Source organism: Microtus ochrogaster, unplaced genomic scaffold (assembly GCF_000317375.1).
Source record: "Microtus ochrogaster isolate Prairie Vole_2 unplaced genomic scaffold, MicOch1.0 UNK1, whole genome shotgun sequence".
Lineage (NCBI taxonomy): Eukaryota > Metazoa > Chordata > Mammalia > Rodentia > Cricetidae > Microtus > Microtus ochrogaster.
In genome coordinates this window covers 26,514,550-26,538,774 of record NW_004949099.1, presented here as the reverse complement: position 1 = coordinate 26,538,774, position 24,225 = coordinate 26,514,550, and the positions used below count along the sequence as shown (strand labels likewise).

Sequence of the window (24,225 nt, the reverse complement as noted above, 5' to 3'; positions counted from 1 at the left end):
GAGGTGGCTTACCAGGAAAGAGCTTAACGTGCTTCTGTCTCGGAGAGGAGAATCATGGTGAACTTCCTGACTCGGCTTCTTTCTCCCAGTATTCTGTTCTGTCTACTCCGTCTACCTAATTTTCTGTCCTATTAAAGGGCCAAGGCAGTCTCTTTATTAACCAATGAAATCAACACAAAACAGAAGACTCTCCCACATCAGGTAAAGCTTCTAGTTGGGCACCGGCTCAGTTTCCCCATGTTTGATGACATCAATAATAGGGCCTTACTATCAGGTTATAGAGAATAACCAATAACCTTGATAATAGCTTGTATTTGGAGGTGTCTATGGGATATTTTTTGGCCACGATTCAACAAGATATAACCTATTTTTGTCACTGGAGGTTTTACTTGGTGACATAAGATGCCTAATTGGTGCATTGACTCCATTTAAATTTCTTTCATATATGTATATATTTTAGGAAGCTTCTATAGTAGTAGATTTCCATATGGCTTTTCAGAGAGCCTTTAGTGTTAGGTATCTGTAGTCGCATTTCAATTGTATTTTAATAACTAAAGCTTGCCTGAAGATCTGAGAGTAAAACAGCACCACTGGCAAGCCTTATAGACAAGGCAGCATCAACACACACCTTTAATCCCAGTAGACACACTAGTTTGCCATAGAAACCAGGTGGTAGTGGTACATGCCTTTAATCCCAGAACTAGAGAGGATAATAAGACGGGAAGAGACAGCTCACAGACACAGTCTCATTCTGAGATTTCTGGAGGCAGGATTGCCATTTTCAGACTTGAGGTTGAGGTAAGAGCCAATGGCTGGCTGCTTTGCTTTTTGGATCTTCAGGTTGAAACCTATATCAGTTTCTGAGCTTTTATTAATCATACTTGAGGTGTCCCTCTATATAATCCCTCCTTTATTCTGCCCTTCCATTCCCCTTCCTATTTCCTAATTTCTCCTTTTTCCCTTTATAATACTGTATTCTATTTCCTTTTCCTTGGAACCTGATCCCTTATTAGCTAACCTCTGAGATTATTCAAGTTGACATACACATGTCTTAAACTGACATCCATATACAAAAGGAAACATGAAATATTCTTCTTTTTAGATCTAGGTTACCTCGCTTAGGATGATTGATTCCAGCTCCATCTATTTACCTGCAAATTTCATTATTTTAGTTATCTTAGTAGATGAATAATCCCATTTCTCAATTGATGGAGATCTATGCTATCTGCAATTTATGTGTATTATGACTAGAGTCCCAATTAACATGGATGAGCAAGTACCTCTGTAGTAGAAAGTTGGGTTTTTTGGATATATACCCAAGATGGGTACAGCTGAATCTGGTAAATTGATTTTCAGCTTTTTGAGGATCTTCTACACTGATTTCCATAGTGACTGTACCAGTTTGCACTCCTACCAGCAGTGAATAACTGTTCCCTTTCCCCGCATCTTCACTAGCAAGTATTATTATTTGTTTTTACTCTTTTGGGTCATTCTGACTGGGGTGAAACAGTGTCAAAATAGTTTTAATTTCCTTGATGGCTAAGGATGAACATTTTAAAAGTGTTTCTCAGCCATTTGTGTTTCATCTTTTGAAAACTAATTCTGCACCCCATTTTTAAATTGGGTTAACCCATTTGTTTTATGTGCAGAATTTTTTTTTAGTTCTTTATGTATATATTCTAGATAACTAACCCTTTATCAGATTTCCTATTCTGTATGCTGACACTTGGCTCGAATGATGGTGTCTTTTGCTATACAGAAGCTTTTAGCTTTCTGAAGTTCCATTTATTACTACTGCCTGTTGTTGATGTCCTGTTTAGAAATTCTCTTCTTGTGCCAGTGAATTCAAGCCTATTTACTACTTTGTCTTCTTTAAGATACAGTGTATCTAGTCTCACATTGAGGTCCTTGATCCATTTTGAGTTGAATTTTGTGCATAGTGATGGCTATGGATCTATTTTTTAAAAATATTTATTTATTTATTATGTATACAATATTCTGTCTGTGTGTATGCCTGCAGGCCAGAAGAGGGCACCAGACCCCATTACAGATGATTGTGAGCCACCATGTGGTTGCTGGGAATTGAACTCAGGACCTTTGGAAGAGCAGGGAATGCTCTTAACCTCTGAGCCATCTCTCCAGCCCCCCTATGGATCTATTTTTATTCTTCTACATGCAGCTGTCCAGTTTGACCAGCACTGTTTGTTGGAGATACTGTCTTTCCTTCAATGTGTATTTTCAGTTTCTTTGTCAAAAATTAGGTGTCTGTAGGTGTGTGGAATTATGTCTGGGTCTTCAGTTCTATTCTGTTGATCAGTATGCCTTCTTATGTCAATACCATGTTTTTTAAATGATTGTAGCTCTATAATAATACAATTTGAAACCTGAGCTGGTGATACCTCCAGCAGTTCTTTTATAACTCAGAATTGTTTTAGCTATTCTGGGTTTTATGTAATATTCTTAATACAGAACCACACTTTAATTGATGAACTAGACTTCAAGAATTAGAAAGGAGATTCATGCAAGTTTTCAAAGCAGAAAGAGGAAATGACATGTACAGCTAAAAAATCAGACTTGCTTAAAATTTGACTTTGTTTTCTTAATATATCTTAATTTTTAACTAGTGTTTTTAGTAACAACAAAACAGTGGATTTCTTTATGGTATTTCATACATACATATCATTGTACTTTGTTCATATTCTCCCCTTCCTTTGTTCTGGCTCTCTTTCTCTACCAAATATTTATCCACAATATTTCATTTGAGAAACCTTATATATGCAGAAAGGTGGAAAGAAGGGTACTATTCTTTACTATCAAAGATTTATTACCTGACATGATTTTCCTCCATTTGCTTTCTAGATACGGGCTTATGTGTTTTGATTTGGGGTATTTTTTTCTCAGCTATTTGGAGTTGGATATAGATACTTTACACATTTTATTGGGATATTTTTATTTATGGGAAGAACCAAAACTTAGAATTTCTCTACAAATGAATCCCACCTTGGCCTAAAATCCACAGCTACTGCCAAACTACATATTTATAACATGAACATTTGTCAAATAAATAAACATCTGAGGCTGTAGATGGCTTGGCAGGAAAGATCACTTGCTGTATAAGCCTGAGAACTTGAGTTCAAATTTCCAGCACTCATGTAAAAAGTCAAGCATGGCTGCGTGTTCTCTGACTCCATTGCTGTGGGGAGTGGGGACAGGGGACTGCTAGGACTGCCCACCAGCGTCGCTCCAGGTTCAGTGAGAAGCCCTGCCCCTGTCTCAGAAAATAAGGCAGAGTCTTCATATGTGCGCGAGCATGCTCATCCATCCACACCTGCACATACACACATGCACACACACCAGGGCATATACAACCTCTCAGATTTCACTGTAACATTGTTTAAAACACGTATTTAATCATGGTGAGATTTCCTTCTTGGATGTTACTTGGTTTGAGGAAAAAGTTCCTTTTTTTGTTAACAAAAATAAAAACCTGCTTATGAGGAAGAAGTGATGAGTAAGACTGTTGTTCATGATAGTTAGAGGAAACGTGCAGGCTACTCAGAAGCCGATTGGCTTCCTCTGTTTTAAGCAACCACATTTGAAGTTTTGAAACTTGTGCATTGATTTCCATTTTTGTCATTTGATGTAATTCTAAAGATTTTTTTAAATTATTATTTTAGGTCATGGTTTTTACAAAGGACCAGACAGAGAAGGAGATAGATGAAATTCACAGTAAATATCGTAAGTTGTGCAACATGTTCTTACTGTAAAGAGTTTAAGTTACTGTTTAACATCTTAGGTAATTAAAAAATGTTTGATATTAATGTTCGGTATATTCTTGTTAGTGTTGCTTCAGAGACTGGGATTTAGTAGGTGTCTACTCAGATAGCCTTTTGTATGTGGCACCTGTCTTAAGATCTGTGACTAACATTCTGTTTTGAGTTCATTGTCACCAAGCACTTGGCAAACATGAGTTATTTCTCAGAAACCATTTTGTGAGAAGATGGGGCAGACATAGAAGCACTCAGGACTGTATCGAGTCTCAGGCCTGCAGTATCAGTTCTACTGTAAGGAGGTACAGCATTTCTGTGGCTTGGAGGTTTGTGTCAGAAATAGGTTTTCTTCTCTTGTTAGTTTCTCTCACACTTTATCATTTCCTTTTCTGTAAGTGGTCTGCTTGTGTATCCTTGCCAGGCCACACCTTACTGTTTTTGTTAACTGGGTAGTTGTTATGTCTTAGTTACTTAGTTGATTGGTATTTATTTATTTTGAGACAGGATTGTTCTGTGTAGCCCTGTCTATTCTGGAGCTTTCTATGTAGATTTGGCTGGCTGGCTTTGAATCTACAGAGATCTGACTTCCTCTATTTTTTAATTTTAATTTTGTTTTATTTTTTGCAGCACTGAGGATTGAAATTCAAGGCCTTGCATGCAGTAGACTAGTATTCCTGGAAGGGTTACATCTCCAGCCTCAAAGTGAATGAGGACTGAAATACTTATTCTTGTTGGTTCTGACGGTCTCTCCTTCTCATTGTCTCCACACTTCCCCTCTCTCCTCCCTCTTCTTCTCAGTCTCCTTCTCTCTTTCTCTGCCTTTCTTTATTGAGTCAGGTCTTGCTCAGTAGCCCAAACTGTCCTCCGCCTTCCAAGTGCTGTGTATGAAATGTGTGCCTCTACGCTAGTTGAGGGCCAGCAAAACAGCACATAATGAATGTTGGTTAGTTCCATTGTGCTCAGGCAAAGTTTTCTTTCTTCCTTCCAATCTTACTTTGAAGGGCAGATTCAGCAGCAGGGAAGGAGACTGAAACACCCACATAGTCCCAGCTTGCTTTCTATGCTATGATAAACACCATGACCAAAAGCAACTCAAGGAGGAAAGTGTACTATCATGGAGGGAAGTCAGTGCAGGAACCTGGAGGCAGGAACTGATGCAGACTCCATGAAGGAATACTGCTGACCAGCTTGCTCAGCCTATTTTATTACATAACCCAGAACCTGCCCATGGGTGGCACTGCCTGCAGTAGACTGGGTCCTCCCATATCATTAATCAAGAAAATGCTCCACAGGCCTTCCTACAAACTAATGGGGCATTGTCTCAACTGAGGTTTCTTCTTTCCAAAGGACCCTAGCTTGTGTCAAGCTGACAAAAAACTACCCCTCCCTCCAGTAGCTGTAGTTGGCTACTGTATGTGCCTGGTAGAGTATATGTGTAATATATTTGATCAGATTAACCTACTCATTTTCTTCTTAGCTGTTGCGTGTGACTCAATGAGTTTAATTAGGATTGTTCACAGCAGTGTGGGTGAGGGGTTATTTACAGGAGCACTGGCACTTTTACCTTATCCTTTGTTTATATAACTGATGAAAAGCATAATTGCAAATAGATCTTCAGTGGTAGGGTAGAATATTGACAGGGACACTGTTGTGCCCATAACTGTAGCTGCTGTAAGTTCAAGAGTGCAGCCCTATGTAAGGTTGAGAAGACAGCTTTCCAGTGGTCCAGATGTCCCTTTACAGATGCTCGTTAAACAGTCACTCGCAATACTTTGAACCGGTTTTGATTCTGCCATTCACTACTGAGAGTAGCTTCTCTCTCCAAACTGACAAACATGAACATAAATAGTTAGAAAGCATTTTAATGGTCATACCATGTTCATTTGGCAAAACAGCAATAATAGCTTCCTTACCACAGTCTGTGTACTCTCCAGCCACCAGCTTACAGTAATGAACATGGATTTCCTCAAATCTAGTCTACTTGAGAGGTCAGAAATGTAGCAAAAAATATAAAATTTTGTCTGTCCCCAAAATGTCAAAATAAGTATACAGTTCTAGTTCTACTTTTAGACAGATGGCATAATGGATTTGATTGACTTTCCTCCCCCCCAAAAAAATTGATGTGATGAAATATATGTTAAGGTTTGTCTTAGGTGTTGGCAAACAGGGAGCCCAGGACTGAGAGGGAAACAAGATAGAAAGCTCCACAGTCTGATAGCAGTTTTCAGATACTAGATGTGGAACCTGTTGCTACCACTGAGCTAAAACAGATATCATAGTTCTTGGAAGCCAAGGTAGCCAGAATTTGTGGTACAGTACCATGAGAAGGCAGCTGTGGAGAGAAGACAGCTCCAAAGATCTGTGAAAGAAGCTGGTTACTCCTGGCTGTTTGAAAGAACAAGGCAGAACAGTTCCTGGGGTCCACACAGGAAGACGAGTGACTTGCATCACTATCAGACCAGGCAGGAAAGCTTCATGAAATATGGAACCTAAAGAATTCTTAGATATTGTTTCAATAGCAAAGTCAGATCACCTGCCTGTGTTAAGGCTTCTGTTGCTGTGCTAAATACCATGAACAAAAGCAACCCGGGGAGAAAGAGTCTATTATCATTTTACTACTTGCAGTCTATGGTCTAGGAACGTCAGGGCAGGAATTCCATGCAGGAGTTGATGTAGAGGCTACTGAAGAGTGTTACTCACTTTCTCCTCATGTTTTGCTCAGTCTGCCTTTTAAAAGCAACCCAGGACCACCAGCCCAGCAGTGGCACCACCCTCAGTGAGCTGGGCCCTTCCACATTAGTCATCAATCAAGAAAATGTCCCTCAAACAAGCCCACAGGCCAGTCTGGTGGGAACATTTTTTCAATTGAGATTCCCTCTTCCCAAATGACTCTAGTTTGTGTCTAATGGACATAAAACTAGGAGCACATCAATCACCCCAGAGCCAGGGAATAAGCAATTTAGACTCTTCATGCTGTGTATGCTTTTCCATATCTTGTTTACTTTTTGTATTATTTTAATTGTGTTATTTTAAGTGTATGGCTATTTTGCCCACATGCATATTCGTGCATCATGTGCAACCTGCAGAGGCCAGAAGAGGGGGACTGATCTCCTGGAACAGGAGTTACAGACAGTTCTGAGTCATCAGAAGAGGTAGGAATTAGGAAACTGTCACGCTCACAGTGTCACATGTAACTTTCCTAACATTCTAATATTTACTGAAAAGTCTTAATTTTTTCTCTTTGGCAGAAAATACTTTTGTTTGTTTTCCTTTACATTCCTGTCCTGTCATTCACTTTTGAGTCTATGTATACCAGAACTCAAATCTGATGACCACACTTTGTTGTACTTTCACTTAAAAATGATATCCTAAGCCAGGTATGGTAGCAATCAGGAAGCTGAGGCATGAGATTATATGTTTGAGGCTATCCTGATATACATTCCAGTACCTGCTTCCAAAAGAAAAAAAAAGGTAATTGTGCTGGCCTATAGTTTATGATCCTAGAGAAGCTAAGTAACAAGGTGAACCCTAAGAAAAAACATACATAGATCCACCTGGAAAGGGGAAATAGACAATATTTCCTGACAAAATTGGGGACATGGGGGTGGAGAGAGAAGCGAGGGTGGGAGGGGAAGATGGTGGGGGGAGAAGTGGAGGGAGTTGAGATGGAGAAAGGACAGAGATGAGAGCAAGGAAAGAGATATTTTGGTTGAGGGAGCCATTATGGGGCTAGCAAGAAACCTGGTACTAGAGAAATTACCAGGAATCTAGAAGGATGACCCCAGCTAAGACCCTAAGCAATAGAGGAGAGGGTGCCTGAACTGGCTTTGCCCTGTAGTCAGACTGATGAATATCTTAAATATCACCATAGAACTTTCATTCGGATGGAAACAGAGACCTGCATCGGAGCACTGAACTGACCTCCCAAAGTCCAGTTGAAGAGTGGGAGAAGTGAGAATATGAGCAAAGAGGTCAAGATGGTGATGGGGATACCCACTGGAAGAGTTTGCCTGAGCTAATGGGAGCCAGACAGGGAAGGAAGCAGCATAGGACCAAACTAGACCCTCTGAATGTGGATGACAATTGTATGGCTGGGGCAGACTGCAGGGCCACTGGAAGTGACATCAGGATTTATCCCTACTGCTTGTAATGGCTTTTTGGAACCCATTCTCTTTGGATGGATATCTTGCTCACCCTAGATACTGTAGGGAGGGCCTTGGACCGTCCCCAAAGCAATGTGTCTTACCTTCTCTGGGGAGTGAATGGGAGGGGTGTTGGGGGAAGGTAGGAGGAATAGGAGGAGGGGAGGGAATGTGGCTGCCTTTTGCCCTTGTCCCAAGAGTTTGCCTGAGGCTGAAGTGAAGAGTTTTGGATAATTTCGTTGACAGAGAAAATATTAAAACAGCCTAATATAGACTCTGTTGTATGGTTATTAGTGGTAACTCTAAAGTTCTAGAGTAAAAAGGAACAAACTGAGAAGGGTAAATTACAAAATGTTAAATTTGAGGAGAAAAAGGAGTATCAGGAAATGGAGTAGAGATAAATCCTGTGTTCAAGGAGATAAACAGATTAAGAATTGGAATAAAGGGAGTGGTGACCTTAGGACAAGACCCCACTCAGCTAAATTTCCAATCTGTGAAAAGGAATTAAGGAAAAGCTTGAAGCCTTTAATCTCAACACTGCAGAGGCAGAGGCTGGTAATCTCCGTTTGAGGCCAGCCTGGTCTACAGAGCAAGTTCCAGAAGAGCCGAGATTAGGCAGTGAAGGTAACCATCAAAAGCAGAAAGCTGGTAAATTTGTAATTGAATGAGGGGGCCATGTTCCAGCCTTAGCAAGCAGCAGAACTGTCACCTTCAGCTATGTGATTCTGACTTTAAAGTCAAGGAGTACTAAGGAAAGTCACTGAGGCCAGGCATATGTTAGGGGTGACCCTGAAAGGAGGTGCAGCTAGGCCATTGTGTGAAGCTTTCAGGTGGTGGTGGTGGTGGTGGTGCCGCCGCCGCCTCCTCCTCCTCCTCCTCCTCCTCCTCATCCTCCTCATCCTCCTCATCCTCCTCATCCTCCTCATCCTCCTCATCCTCCTTCCTTTCTTCTTCCCCTTCCCGATTAGAATTTGCACTATAATGGCCCCCAAAGCGAGTGACACTATTAGCAGGTATGTCTTTGTTGGAGTAGTGGTGTAGGAGGTCCTTCTGTATTTGTATTGCTTTCATTGGTTGAATAAAGAAACTGTCTTGGCCTTTTGATAGGGCAGACTCAGGTAGGCGGGGAAGACAGAACAGAATTTTGGGAGGAAGAAAGCAGAGACAGGCAGACACCATGAATCTCTTGCCTGAGACGGATGTAGGTTAGACTCTTGCCGGTAAGCCACAATCATGTGGTGATACGCAGATTTAATAGAAATGGGTTAATCAAGATGTGAGAGTTAGCCAATAAGAGGCTAGAGCTAATAGCCAGGCAGTAATTTAATTAATACAATTTCCACGTGATTATTTTGGGGGCTAAGCTAGCCAGGTAGTGGGACACAGCCTGCTCCTCCTCCTACAGAGTAGGTATTGCCTTGTTGGAGGAAGTGTGTCACTGTGGATGTGGACTTTGAGGTCTCATATATGCTTAAGTCACTCCCAGTGTCTTATACCACTTCCTGTTGCCTGTGCAAGATGTTGAACTCTCAGGAACCTCTCCAGCACCATGTCTACCTGCTCACCACTATGTTCCACCATGATGATAATGGACTCAACTGTAAGCCACCCAGTTAAATGTTTTTCTTTATAAGAGTTGTCGTGGATATTGTGTCTCTTCACAGCAATAGAAACCCTAACTAAGACAAATGGTTTTAAAAAGATTCTATATATGAGGTTTCTGTGATGAAGTCGAGAGTATAAGCTAGAGGTTGGCCTTTAGTTATAACACAAGCAGTTTCATGATAATGACTGGGAGATAAGCATGTGTACACAGACAAGAAGTTGTGGTGCTTGGAAGAAGATAATTTCTCTTCAAATAAATTCATACATTTTTTTGTCTACAAAGAGGGTCCATAAAGAGGCTGTGATGGGGTTTGAATGAAGAGTAGAAAATGAGCTACAGTCATTTTGAGTTGGTAGACATGAACTTATTCATCAGCTCCCATAACTAGTCAAACCACTTAATTTTTTTTAAGGGTCAGTTATTTTATGTGTCTGCATGTATGTCTGCACCTCATATATCTCTGGTACCCACATAAGTCAGAAGAAAGGGTTGGGCTTCCTGGAACTGGAGTTATGGATGGTCGTGAGCTACTGTGTGGGTTCTGGTAGCTACACCTGGATCCTCTAGAAGAGTATCCAGTGCTGTTAACTGCTGAGCCACATCTGCAGCCCCCAGAACCACTTAAATTCTTCAGAGGAAAATTCAGGACATATATAACTCAAAGTCATATTTTCGATTCGAGAGTTCTCCTTGCCAAATAGCAGATCTCCCACGATAAGTGAAAGGATGAGTGGGGACAGTTTTATTAGTCACAATCTGTTGGCATCATTTATTTTCTTTTTTCCAAGGCAGCTATCTTGGACTTCTTGAATCAGAACCAGGGTGGTGGCGGCTATTTAGTTTTTGTTTCCAACCTAGCTGTGGAGTAACTAGATTCAAGCAAGAAAAGACTCTATAAATCTGAGCCTTAGTACTTTAGGAGTAAAGCCTTTTAACCTTTTGATTACTTCAGGGGTTTTTGAGCAAACCTCAGGTAACAATCTTAGGTTTCCTGATGGCTTAGAAAAAACAAAAGAAAAATCTAGGAAAATGGCTGTGGTGGGTTCTGTTGTCATCTTGATAAAACTGGAGTCACTTGGGAGACGGGCCTCTGGGAATGCCTGTGGGGGATATGTTGGTTGTGTTGAGATGGAAAGACCTGCCGACTATGAGTGGTACCTGGTTGGAATACTAGATTTAAATTTTTAAAGTGATTTATTTTTATGTTTATGAGTATCCTGCCTGCATCTGTGTCTGTGCACCATGTGTACCTTGAGAAGCCAGAAGTGGGTGTTGATCACTTGGAATTGGAGTCACAGACTGGCTAGCCACCATGTCACTGGTGGGAGTTGAACCCAGATCCTTTAGAAGTGCAGCCTGTTTTTCTAACTCTGAGCCATCTCTTCAACACTATGGATCCTAGATTTCATAAATGTCTCAAAGGGACTGAGCACTATTCATTTGTTTGTTTCCCCGTTGTGAATGAGAAGGGACCAGTTGGTTCAAGCTCCTGGCACCTGGACTGTCCTGAACAAGCTCTTTCTCTCTAAGTTGCTTTTGTCAGTATTTATCACAGCCACAGGAAAAGAAACCAAGAGAACAAACTACACTTGATTAACTAAACTACCCAAGCCTAATAGCAGCTCCAGAATGATGAGGTAGTATTGCCTGTGCATTCTGGGAGCTGAGGAAGTAGATGAGGTGATTCTCTTTACATGCATGGAATAAAATAGTGCGTGAAAGAAATTATCTGTTGTGTATTCTTTGTGTAGACTCTCTTAACCTGCTTCTAAAGAGATGACTTTCTCTAATAACCTTTTGTTAAGCTTCTTAATTTCTTTTTTTTAGGCCTGACTGGCCTGCCACTTTGTAGACCAGGCTGGCCTCAAACTCAGAAATCTACCTGCCTCTGTCTCCCTAGTGTTGTGATTAAAGGCATACTTTACTATGTTAATGTTTAATTTTTTTCATTTGAAAAATCACTTTTCATAGAATTTTATCCATTTCTAAAGAACTATTTTTTCCAGTAATTTTTATGCCCATCTTGTAATTTCTTTTGCTGAAAGTTTAGTCTTTTATAACTTACCCGATATTTTACAGCCTTCTGATTAGTTTCACTGGGAGTTTGTATACACACATATATATTAGAATTAGAATTAGAATTAGAAGCAATCTCCTCAATGACTTGCTCTCTCTGTTCAAATGCAGGAATCCATCTTCTTTTTTACTTGATGTGCTTCATAACTGCTGTTTACCATGCTGAAGGATAGCTTTTCAGAAACAGATGAAGTTGTTTATCTCATTAGATTGTTTTTAGAGACCTAAAAACTAGTTATTAGGGGCTGAAGAGATGACTTGAAATTAAGAGCAGTTACTGGTCTTGAAGAGGACCTAGGTTGGGTTTCCAGTACCCACATGGCAATTCAAACCATCTATAACTCTAGTTCTAGTGAATCTTATGCCCTCTCTGACCTCCGTGAGTACACATGTGGTGAACATACAGACTTCCAGGTAAACACTTAATACTTAAAGATGAATAAATATTTAAAATATTAAAAAATAAAAATAGAATTTAAAAAACCGATTGCGGATTAGGAAGATGGTTTTGAGATATACAAAAGAGAATTATTAGAGCAGTCAGATTTGAGTTAGAATCTGATAATGTATGTACACATGGAAGCAAACCTGGCTTCTTCCATAGTGAGGTAGGGATGTCGGTCCAGCCAGATCTGTGGCTGAAGAAATTTTATATGCCTACAGAAAATTATTTTCTATGACTACAGAAAATGGTTACCTGTAACTTGCAGTTTGACCATTGATTGAATGGTTCGAATCCCAAAGTAGCTCTGAACATGTCTGTATAGACCTTCATTCCAGTGCTCTCCCTACTGCTCTGTATTGTGCTAAATGTAGGAGAAACCAAGTATTAACAAGTATGTATTATTGGCTGTGTGTGGAAAATTCTCAAAATTTTGTCTTTACCATTATAGTATTAGTTTTCTAAAATTTGAGGGCATTTACAGACAATATTATTTTGAACCATGGTTACCAGTAAGTACGGTACAACTACAGCTGCTGGAACTATGGCTCAGACTCACAAGTAAGTGTCCTAATTTTTGTGCTCTAACACCAAGGGTTCTCTAGGAGTGTGTTGTTAATTTCCATAATGAGGACCTTGATGTCGGGGTTATGAAATTATGTTTTGAAGTGATAGTAAAGATGGTGTTATGTATCTTAAAGAATGTAAAATGTTAAAAGGATTCTGCTGGGAAACAAATGTTAGGAAAACATTATTTATTGTAAGACTACTTTTCTAGAGCCCTTTCCTCTGTGCAGTTAATGTAATCCACTTATTCTTAGTAGTCTTGTGTATCTTGAACATTAGAAAGCCATCTTTTGGAAGTTATTTTGGAAGTGTCAATCACTGGGTGTGGTGCCACATGCCTGAAACACTAGCATTTGGGAAATTGAGGAAGGAGGATTATGAGTTTGAGGTCTGTCTAGTCTATAAATTGAGTCCCTGTCTCACTGAAACAAAATGAGAAAGTAAGGTGGGAGGGAGGGAGGAAAGGTTATCAGTCTGTATTTTGTACTCTGTGGGAAGCCTCTGCATACTAAGGGCTTAGGAGGAAGAAAAAAAAAAACAGAGTAGCAAATTATATCCTGTACCCTGTTTGCTTTGGGGAAGAGAAAGACACAGAGAGATTTGTCAGCTGCCCCTAAGCCCTCTGGTCTTCTTCATGGTAGCTTCAGCATTCAGTACAGGTGATTCTGCTAATGATTATACTGAGCAGCGTTGTGCCTGATTCTCAGTGTGTCACGTGTAGATGGTTCACCCATTCACAGTCCTTTTGAATTTAGGTAAAAGGCATAAGAGTGAGTTCCAGCTTCTAGTGAATCAGGCCAAAAAAGGATACAAGAAAACTGGCAGAATGTCAAAAGCTACAGTAATGAGAAGAGATGGACCTGCAGAGAAACTGCCATCTGCCATCATGGGTAAGACTTACTGAAATAAAAGCTTAATGAATTTTATTACTTTTTTTTAACATTTATTTATTCTTTCTGTGTATGTATGTGCATGTGTGCATGTGTATACATTTGTGCACTGTGAAAATATCACAGGACAACTTGTGGGAGTTGGTTTTGTCCATGTGGGTTTCAGTGATCAAACTCAGGTTGTCAGGCTGACTTGCAAGTGCTTTACCCACTGAGCCATCTTGTTGGTCCTCTCTTTTTTAAAGTAAAAAGACTATAAAACCAATGTGATTTACTAAGGTTACTCAGCATTTGAAATGGGGAGAAGTGCTTTTTAGAAAGCTTAATGTAGCAGTTGTTGACTATAAGGTAGCATATTGCTTGCTTTGGAAACAATGGAAGACTGTCCCATAGAGACAGCCCCTGAAGTCTCCCTGTTTGTAGTTATGAAGCATCCCAAGCTCTGTGATTGTCTAAGTATGAGGATATTTTCTAGGTGTGAGATTTATTACTGAAGATCAAGATCCTAAGACAAAGATAATTATTTCTGTTGTGGAACTCTGATGTTTACTTTGCTGAAGTGTTGCGATGGAGAGTTTAAAGCTAATGCAGCTGGTGTTCCAACACATTCAGTGCATTACTTAGTTTTGATCCAGCTTTAGATTTGAGATTAATGTATTTCTGTTGCCAAAGTTTTAGGCCATGAGCAAAACAGAATCATAATGGGAAAAGGGGCACAAAAATTTCTTTACTACTTTTCTTAATTGTGACAGAATACACACAACATGTATACATTTTTTGTTTTTTGTTTTTGTCAAGACAGTTTCTCAGTAGCTATGGAGCTAGTCCTGGAACTCGCTCTATAAACCAGGCTGGCATCGAACTCACAGAGATCTGCCTGCCTCTGCCTCGTGAGTGTTGGGATTAAAGATGTGAGCTACCACCGCCCGGCATACTTTTAGTAATTCATAGGTGCACAACTCATGGCTGTTTAATGGTTTCATAGTACTGTTTAACCATCTATACCCCAAACCCTTTTAGCATCCCTCGTACAAACTCTGTGGTGTATCACATCACTCTCTGCTCTCCCACATAGTCCTGATCATCTCTGTTGTGTCTGCTTATGGATTTGTTTGCTTTGGGTATCTAATGCAAGTAGAATTATACAGTATCTGTCTTGTTATGTTGGCTTATTTTTCTAAGCATAATGTTTTTATTGCCTGTCAATATTGTTTCAAATATTAAAATTTCTTTATTCTTTGGTATGCATATGCAGCATTTTGTCTATTAATTTGTTATTTTTGCCTTCTTAACTATTATGTATGATGTTTTTGTAAAGTTTTCTTTAGTTCTCAGATGTCTGTTCAAGACCCTGCTTTCAGTTCTTTTATTACATGTCTGTTCTAGTTTCATTTCTGTTGCTGTGACCAAAAGAAACTTTGTTCAGTTCTTTTATTACATGTCTGTTCTAGTTTCATTTCTGTTGCTGTGACCAAAAGAAACTTTGGGGAGGAAAGAGTTTATTTAGCTTAGAACCCCAGGTCACAGTCTATTATTGAGGGATGTCAGGGCCAGGAACTTGAAGGCAGGTCTGCTTGCTGTTCCAAACATGACTTTCAGCCAAGAGATTTGCTCCACAGTCAAAGAAGTACATCAGGAACCATGGAAAAGTACTGTTTGCTACCTGTCTCTCAGACCAGTTTATACTCAGCTAGCTTTCTTACATAGTTCAGGCCTGCCTACCTAGGTTGAACTAGGTCCTTTTACATCAATTAACAATCAAGACAGTCCTCCCACAGACATGCTCATAGACCAACTAATGTACAGAATTTCTCAACTGAGGCTTTCTTTCATATGGTTTTAGACTGTGTCAAATTGATAGTTAAGCTAACCAGACAATGTCTAAGGTCTAAGTGGAATTTCTGGTTCATATGGTAGTGCCATGGTTAACCTGAAGAACCAACAAGTTGTATCTGCATAATGGCCGCATCATTTTACGTTCTCACTGGCAGTGTATTCGAGTTCTCATTTCTCCACATCTTGTCAGTACTGGATAGTTTTCTTGGTTGAGGAAACCGTCTTCTAAGTGTGTTTCCTTTTGTGGAGACCATCTGTATTAGGTTCTTTAGAGAAACAGAACTGAGAGAACGCACACACGCACAGTGGGGGCATTTCTTAAGAATGGCTTACAGTCTGTGGTTTGGCTAAATTGGAAATGGCTGACTCCTGATGTAAAGGCCAAAAATTCAGTAGTTGTTTAGTCCAACCAGTTCTGCTAGTCTTCAGCCTGTGTTGGAATCCTGAAGAAGTAGGTCCTAATGCCAGTTAAGGAATACTTCAGCAACAGAGTAGATGAACTTGTGGAGAGAGTGAGGACAGTCAGACCAGAAGCAAAAGCTTTGTATTTCTCTTGTCTTTTTATAATATAGCCAGTAACCAGAAGGTGTAGCCTTCTGATTTAGGGTGTATTTTTTATAAGAGGAAGTTCTTGGCCTTCTGGAAAGTCACTGATTAAGGCCCTTCCTCTCTCCCTGATGAATAGTGGCAGTAGTTTATTGGTACTTGTAGCATTAGGAACTTACATTGATGATTAATGTTGTCCTTCCGTATAACAAACATTGAGGGTTATTTCTGAAAATCTTGAGTATATGAACTTGGGAAGGGTTTTGTTTTTAAAGAATTTGTCCTATTCAATAATTATTTTTGCTAACAAAACCTTAACAACTGCTTTTATTCATTTACTTTCTTATTCATTTTCTGAATTGTCAGGATAGCACAGATGAAAATCCCCATAATGTTGGCACACACTGTAAAAGGGAGAGAGTCCTAGGCAACAGACAGTTTGGCACAGCCAGTATTTTTTGTTCTTTTATTTTTAAATATTTGCCTATGCTGTGTGTCATAGTCCTTCAAACTACCATGAGGTGTCCCTGTATCTTTATCTTTATAAAAAGAAACTTTGAAAATAGAATATGACAAAGGATGTACAAAAATGTGATGTGTCAGATCAAATGGCAGGATTCTTATGTCTGATTGGTTTTCCCTTTCTTTATAGTGAATAGTTTATTTAATGGGTTTTGAAAAGTGTCCATATGTTTGATATCATGTCATGTGACAAATAGTATGATTCCCTTATGTCTGTTTTGTTAATTTGTCACTGTTCTTTGATTTTGAAATAGCAATTATTCCTTAGTAATCTGCTAATAGGATCTTCATTAGAATGTTAAGGCATTCCTATCTCTGGTTTTAAAGGAAACTTTACATTTAAGTAAATCAATCCTGGAAAACACAAATAAGATAGTAGCAATAACGTATCATTTATTTTATAGTTTTAGAATCAGTGTTCTTTTACTTCTATTTTTAAAGTAGAAATAACAATATTAAGTGTTAAAGAAATAGAAGGTATACATTTTAACATTCTTTATTTTTTTTTTAAAAAAAATCTTATATTTTTTGTTAGGACAAGAAGATAATGTAAACTTTTCGGATACAGTCTCAGTAACAAACCACTTTCCTCAGTCGAAACTGGACTCCCCAGTGCAGCCGGAGCCTGAGAGACCAGATGATTCTTCCAGTTGTACTGATATTCTTCTCTCCTCAGAGTCAGATTCCTGCAATAGGTGAGAAATGTGTAGAAACTGGCTTTTTTATACTTCTGCTTCTTTCGTCGTACTTTCCTGCTGCTATAACAAGATTTCTTGACAAAATCAACTTTAATGAGAATGGTTCGTTTTGTCTGACAGTTCTGAAGTAGAGGCCCTCATGGGAAGGAAATGATGGAGGCAGGAATTTGATGCAGCTGGACACATGACCAGTTAGGAGAGGAGGGAGGACGAGTGCTGTGCTCAGTCACTTTCTTCTTCTCACAGTGTCCACAACCCACGTCCAGGGAATGGTCTTCCCATCCCATTGAGCCTAATCAAGATGAATCCTTTTAGGTGTGCCTGGAGGCTTGTCTCCTGGATCTTTCCAGATCCTGTTGACAGTCAGCAATAATCATCTACACCAATAGTTCTGTGCCTTTCTAATGCTCTGACCCTTTAATACAGCTTCTTATGTTGTTGACCTCAACCATAAAATTGCTTTGTTGCTACTTCATAATTGTAATTTTGCTGTTGTTATGAATTTTTATATAAATATCCGATAGGCAGGAAGTCTGATATGTGACCCCCAAAGGGGTCATGACCCACAGGTTGAGAACTGCTGATCTAGAGGATTGTTTCATGGTCCATGCTAGTTCTCTTTCATTTCTGTTTATGTTTTTGGTCATCTTTATAGTGATAGCAAGCTGGGCTGTGGGAGGGTAGTGTAGTGGTCATAAAGTGTCTTGTTTTCTTTCTCCCCTTAGAGTTGGTAGAGCAAACATAATAGGCAGCAAGGTTTTTCTTTAGTTTGTTTTCTTTTTCTTTCTTTCTTTTTCTTTTTTTGCTAAGAAAACACATAAGGAACTGATCAGAAAGAAAGCTAGTGCACATAGGAAAGAGAAAATTTTAAATAGTTAACCTCAATGCATGGAATCGATTGGTATGATTAGATATTTAGTGATGGGCAATTTTGAAAATATTAAATAATATAATTTTTATTTCAGTACTGGGTATTGAATTTATCCACGGTCTTGTACGTGCAAATGCTTTACTGCTGAGCTATATGGTTGGTCCTGAAACAGTATTTTTAAAGTATGACTGGATTACTCTTCTTCCCCTCCCTCCCGCCTTTTTTTTTTTTTTTCTTTTCTTTTGAGACAAGATCTCACTATATAGTCCTTGCAGGTCTGGAAATTGCTGTTGGCTTGCCTTGAATTCACAGACATGAATTCAGTGCTGGGGCCCTGACTGAATGGAAAGGCATTTATCTCATTCTTTTTCTTGAGAACAATACAGCCACCACATATTGCTTCTGCCTTTCCTGCCTTCTAGTAGAGTTTACCCTCAAACCATGAGCCAAATAAACTCTTCCTTCCTCCTTAAGTTGCTTTTGTTAAGTATTTTGTCACAAGGAAAATATGGAAGCTGAATGTGGTGGCGCATTCCTTTAATCTCAGAATTCAGGACAGAGGAAGTCAGAATGCTCCAGGCTAGTTTGGTCTACATAGCGAGTTCCAAGCCAGCCTGGGCTACATAAGAACTAGGAGACAGATGGTCTCTTGGACTAGTAGAAAGAGTAAAGGAATATGGTTGAGGGAAAAGTAAAATAAACTTCTTGGTACCATGTGTTCATGTACAAGTTAGCTTTCTGTGTAAGAAAATATCAGAAGGGGCTGGAGAGATGGCTCAGTGGTTAAGAGCATTGCCTGCTCTTCCAAAGGTCCTGAGTTCAATTCCCAGCAACCACATGGTGGCTCATAACCATCTGTAAAGAGGTCTGGTGCCCTCTTCTGGTCTTCAGGCATACAGACAGAATATTGTATACATAATAAATAAATAAATATTTAAAAAAAAAGAAAATATCAGAAGTGCTCAACTTATAAAGAGAAAATGTTACTTTAACTTATTCAACTGGGTATGTTTGTGCACACCTTTAATCCCAGCATTCAGGAGGCAGAGGCTGGCAGATCTCTGAGTTTGATATCATCCTGGTCTACAGAGTAAGTTTCAGGACATCCAGGGCTACACAGAGAACCCCTGTCTTGAAAAAATAAAATAACCAAAACTAACCAACCAACCAACCAAACATACTCTTTCAGAGATCCCAATACATGATCAGTTGACTCTGTTGCTTTGGTCCTGTAGTGAATCAACATATTACGGCAGGAGCAGTGTGTGATGGAACAGAACCACTTACTTCATGGATAAGAATCAGAAAAGAATGGAGGCGTCGGAAAGAAGGAGAAGGCAACTGGGTCCTTACATTTCCTTCAGTAGCACACCCATAAATGACCTAAGGGGCCTTCATGAGGCCACACCTCCTAAAGGTTCTACCACTTTCCCCTAGCCCCAGTCTAGGAACTTGCTCTATAACCATGCGATATAGGAGACATTCAAGATCCAGACCATAATAGAAAATGTTTATAGAAGGATATTACTTCAAAGTCCTGTTATAACTCACTGCTTATGGAAAGAGGTGAGATATCTTCTTGTACTTCTAGTCAGTCACATACTGTTCTGCTGCCACTCAGTAAGGTATTGGTCTCCTCTTTATGTACCTTCCTGTGGACCTACATCTTAGGTACTATTTATAACTGATGAATAATTCCCTGTCCTCCCCAGTGCCTTTCTTTTGGTACGGGTTAAATGGAGTTATCCTTATGACACATTTGAGAAGAAAATAAGTGTTTTGCCTGTATGTATGTCTGGGCACCATGTACATGCCTGGTGCTTTTGGAAGTCAGGAGAGGACACTGAATTCCTGAACTCCTGAAACTGGACTTACAGATGGTTATGAGCCCCCATATGGGTACTAGGAACCAAACCTGGGTCTTCTTCAAGAACAGCAATTGCAATCTAACTGCTGACCCATCTCTCCAGTCTTCAAAAAGTTTTAAAAATAAATTTAGACCTCAATTAATGCATATTGTAATTGGTTATATGTGTGTGAGTGTGTGTTTATACACACATACACACCCATGGCCCACTAAGAATAACTGTTATTGTGCAGCAGAGTATAGTGTGATATTAATGAGGTGTATTCATCATTGGATAGATGGTAGTTCTATATTTTTGTTAAAAATATGTTCTTTACAGAATCTAGTTAAGAAAGATGCAACTTTAGAGAGATTCATAACATTTTTGTTAATGAACCATGTATCAGGGATTGCTTGTTACATATTTAACTAAAGGCAGTAAAAATAGTCCTGTCACATCCCTTAAAATAAATGGAAGAAATTTCTTTTCTTTGAGATAAGACCCTTCTGTTATACAGCACTTGCTATATAGTCAGGCTGGCCTTGAACCCAGAGAAATCCACCTGCTTCTGCCTCCTGAGAGATGGGATTAAAGGCATGAGCCACCCTGCCCAGCTAATGGAAGAAATTTCAAAGTAGTAATGGACCATGACTCATTTGCTTGTGCTGTTAATGGTTTTCAGCTGTCAGGTTCTCATATGCTCTGTACTGCCTTTAGTAGACACCCATCTTCAAGCCGCATAGAAGATGGCTGAGATGGGGCTGGTGAGGTGACTAAAAGCACTTGGTCTTGTAGAGGACCTGAATTTGATTCCAAACACCCACATCAGGCAGCTCACAACTTCCTGTAACTCCAATTCCAGTGTATCCAATGCCCTTTGACCTCCTCAGGCACCTGTATACATGTAGTGCATATTAACTCATGTAGACGCATACATACACTAAACAAACAAATACATCTTTGATAAAAGAAAAAAAATACTAAAAAGAAGAAGTCTGAGAAATACCTAGAAGCTCGGTTAGCAGAATGGGTGAGTGCTTTAGATGAACTCCCTAGAGACTGCTGTCCGGTACTTCTGATGCTGTACCACTGCTGATGATGCCTTAGAGAACATGAGTTTGTGTGGGAAGACTAAAACCTTATAGGTGCTTAGCAAACATGAAGAAGTGGAGATGGACATATTTTAGGGATACTTTAATCACTTCCAGTTGTATTTTTATAAAAGGTATTGAAAACCTATGTTGAGGCTCGAGAGAGGGGTCAGCATTTAAGAGCCCTTGCTATGCAATCATGCGGATTGGAGTTTGAACTGTGGAACTAAGAAACAAACTGAAAATAGTGCAGACACCTGTAGCTCTGGCTCCAAGGATCTGACATCCTCTTCTGGATTCCACGGCCACTGGGTGTATGCATACACAGATAAATAAGTAAATAAAGCTGCTCTTTAAAAAACAACCTTTTATTACTTCAGTTTTAAAAGCACTCTCTGGTTGTGTATAAATTAAATATTCTATGTGGGAGAAAAAATACTGTAGCTAAATTGGCCTCTATTTTTACTTCTTCACTTGTTACATAGTATGTTTTGCCTTGCTATTAGCGTTGTCTTGGACTTTGAAATGCAGCCTTTGACTATGATTAAGGTTCTTAACTTAGTTTAGACATAATTCCCATCATTTAATTGGAAAACATGAAGTGCAGGACGATGGTGGCCTGGCATAAGACTGTCCCAGAGTTCATGCCAGTATCATTTAGTGATTCCAGAACTTAAGTAGTTCAAGAGATGCACATTTGATTAATGTCGTTATCACTGTGGAATTCAGGGAAAGAATTCAGAGTGAGAAGAGCCCAGTCAAAACTTAGTTTCATAGTAAAATCATAGCCTATCAAAAGGATGGAATGTTTATTTTGTCGGTTTTATCTTTTGCATATTCAGGCACCAAAGGGAAGGGAGATGGAATACTGTAGTGACTTTGTTGAGATCTTCTGCAACCTTAAAATTGTGTCATTCTTTTCCTTTTGACAGTGTGGTTGGTTGGCAAGTGAATGGAATGTTCACCACCATTGTAGGTCATAAATAAACCTAGGATTGCATTTATTTTTTTTTATAGTTGTTGACTGAGATTTATATCCTGCCTGGTCCCACAGCCTTTCAGCCCCAAAGAAACAGAGGACTACATTAATTATAAACTGGATGGCCTATATTAGCTCTTTCTTATATCTTAAATTAGCCCATAATTCTTGTTAGCCACGTGGCTTGGTAAATTCTCCTGTTCTGTTCTCTTTGCCCCCCTATACTTCCTGCCTGGCTACTGGCCAATCAGCATTTCATTAAACCGATATAAGACCATTTTTTCACAGCATATAGTGAAATGTTTCTATCTGTATGTTTTGCATTTTATCAAAAATTTCAGTCTTTTTTATGACCATTTTATTATATTCATTATATACTTTTTTTTTTTTAAAGACTCTCTAGGTTATTAAAGTAGGATTTTTTAAGACAGGGTTTCTCTGTGTAGCCCTGGCTATTCTGTAACTCAGTTTGTAAGACAGGCTGACCTCTGCCTCCCAAGTGCTGGGCTAAAAGTGTGTAGCATCACTGCCTGGCTGAAAAAGTATTTTTTAACTTGAAAGAGACACTATCTTTTGGCATGATTAGAGAAATAGGAATAAGGTTTCCAGATTCTGCTACTGTAGTAGAATTCCACTTCTTGATTTTGAAAGTTGTTTGGCTCTGGTAATTATAAGGACTGGTTTTTAAGAAAGGCATACTGACATATTAAAGATTAAAAGATTAAAGAACATTTGCAGCAATATACCAAACTTAAAAACAATACTTTAAAAATTATATATTATGTAGGTGCGTTGTGAAAATAGAAAAGTTGAATTAAAGAGTAAAGTTTCACAATTTAGTTAGCTTGAAATAATACTAGTACCTTCATAAATATGCCCTCCACAGATAGGCATAGGTGTAGCTAAATGGGTTCTTTATTTTTTTCAGCAGCAGTACTATGGTATTTTAATTTCTTTGTCAGGGAAATGTCATGTTGTGTGTTTGTTGTGAGTGGAAACCTGTGAATTGTCTTTCTTCGCAGCCTTGTTGTCTTACACAGCATAGAACTGACCATGTTGAACGATGAGGTCAGTGCTCTTTGTGCTAGAGTGGTATTCAAGCTTAAATAACATGGAAGATTGACAACTAAGAACAATCTTAAGATTCAGTGTGTGTGTTCAATTCAAATAGTTGTTATAATAAAGTGGGCTTGCTGCTGGTGTCAAGCACACACTTTGTTAATACTATATTGATCTTCTTCTGACGGCTTGCAAACAGATGGTGAACAGATGAATAGGGATTTCAGATTGCTGTACAGTTCCTTGCTAGATGGTTTCCAGGAGTTCAAGAGACTTGTTCAAGTTTCTATAAATTAGCTTATTGTTCTTGTTAATCAAGAAAAGAGTGCTTTTGTTAGCTGATTCTTGGCAAACCATGGACACTGCATTTTTATTGAAGGCTAAATTAGAAGCAAAGATGCTGTTGATTGTGACCGTAGAGAAGAGAGACACTATCTTCATGAAGGAATGATTTGTGAATTGTGTCATACTTTTTCTTGGAAGAATCTTTAGATCATTATTTTGGAAAAATATTTTTTAATTTGAAAAAGACACTGTCTTTTGGCATGAGTGGAGAAATACAAATAGGTTCTCTGAATTCTTACTATAGCAGTGTTCAATTTTTTTTGATTTTTTCGTATGAATTCGTCTTTAAGAAAGGCACACTAACAGATAACAATGGCAGCAACTTGCTTTCTATGGTTGAGCATTTCATATATGTGTAACAACACAGATATGATAGACTGTTAACAACTGGAAGATCTGAGGCTTGTAGGTTTGAAGTCATTGAAATTTTGGGTCTTCCCAAAATTCATCCTTTGTGAAATAATTTTGGTTGTTACACAGTAAGTGAAATGGCTGATTTTTCTAAATCTAGGACACACTCTAAAAAGGAAGACATATGCTTTGACAATTAACTTTAAAAGTAGTAGGACCCATGAGTTTACATAGGGTGATGAATATGGTTTCCATTTAATTTGCTCAACCTGTTGTCAGTGCCTGCTGCATATGGTAAACTGAGCCAGTGTATTAAAGTGCATGGGCAGTTGTGACTTTTAATGCTTGTAAAGATTAACTAATGTCATGATTCAGTGGTCAGCTTTGCAGTTTGCCCTAACTCAGGTAGGTGAGCCTTCCCATAGATGCCGAGGATAGGGCATAAAAGAATCTGAGTCGTTAATATGTGAATGAATAACACTGTAAATTCCAAATCTAGGAGAAAAAAAGGTGACTTCTCTTTTTTTAATTATTTATTTATTTATTAAAGATTTCTGTCTCCTCCCCGCCACACCTCCCATTTCCTT

The 24,225-nt window shown here is 39.0% G+C and overlaps 1 protein-coding gene across 2 annotated transcripts in view; it reads left to right on the top strand.

The window, feature by feature from the left end:
* Rad18 (RAD18, E3 ubiquitin protein ligase) overlaps positions 1–24,225 on the top strand; it is a 91,573-nt gene that overhangs the window by 40,695 nt on the left and 26,653 nt on the right. For both annotated transcript variants that reach the window (XM_005364986.3, XM_026788309.1), the window contains exons 9-11: positions 3,678–3,738; positions 13,359–13,493; positions 16,933–17,092. In XM_005364986.3, the coding sequence (XP_005365043.1) occupies positions 3,678–3,738; positions 13,359–13,493; positions 16,933–17,092 (356 nt within the window). The remainder of the gene's footprint in view (positions 1–3,677; positions 3,739–13,358; positions 13,494–16,932; positions 17,093–24,225) is intronic.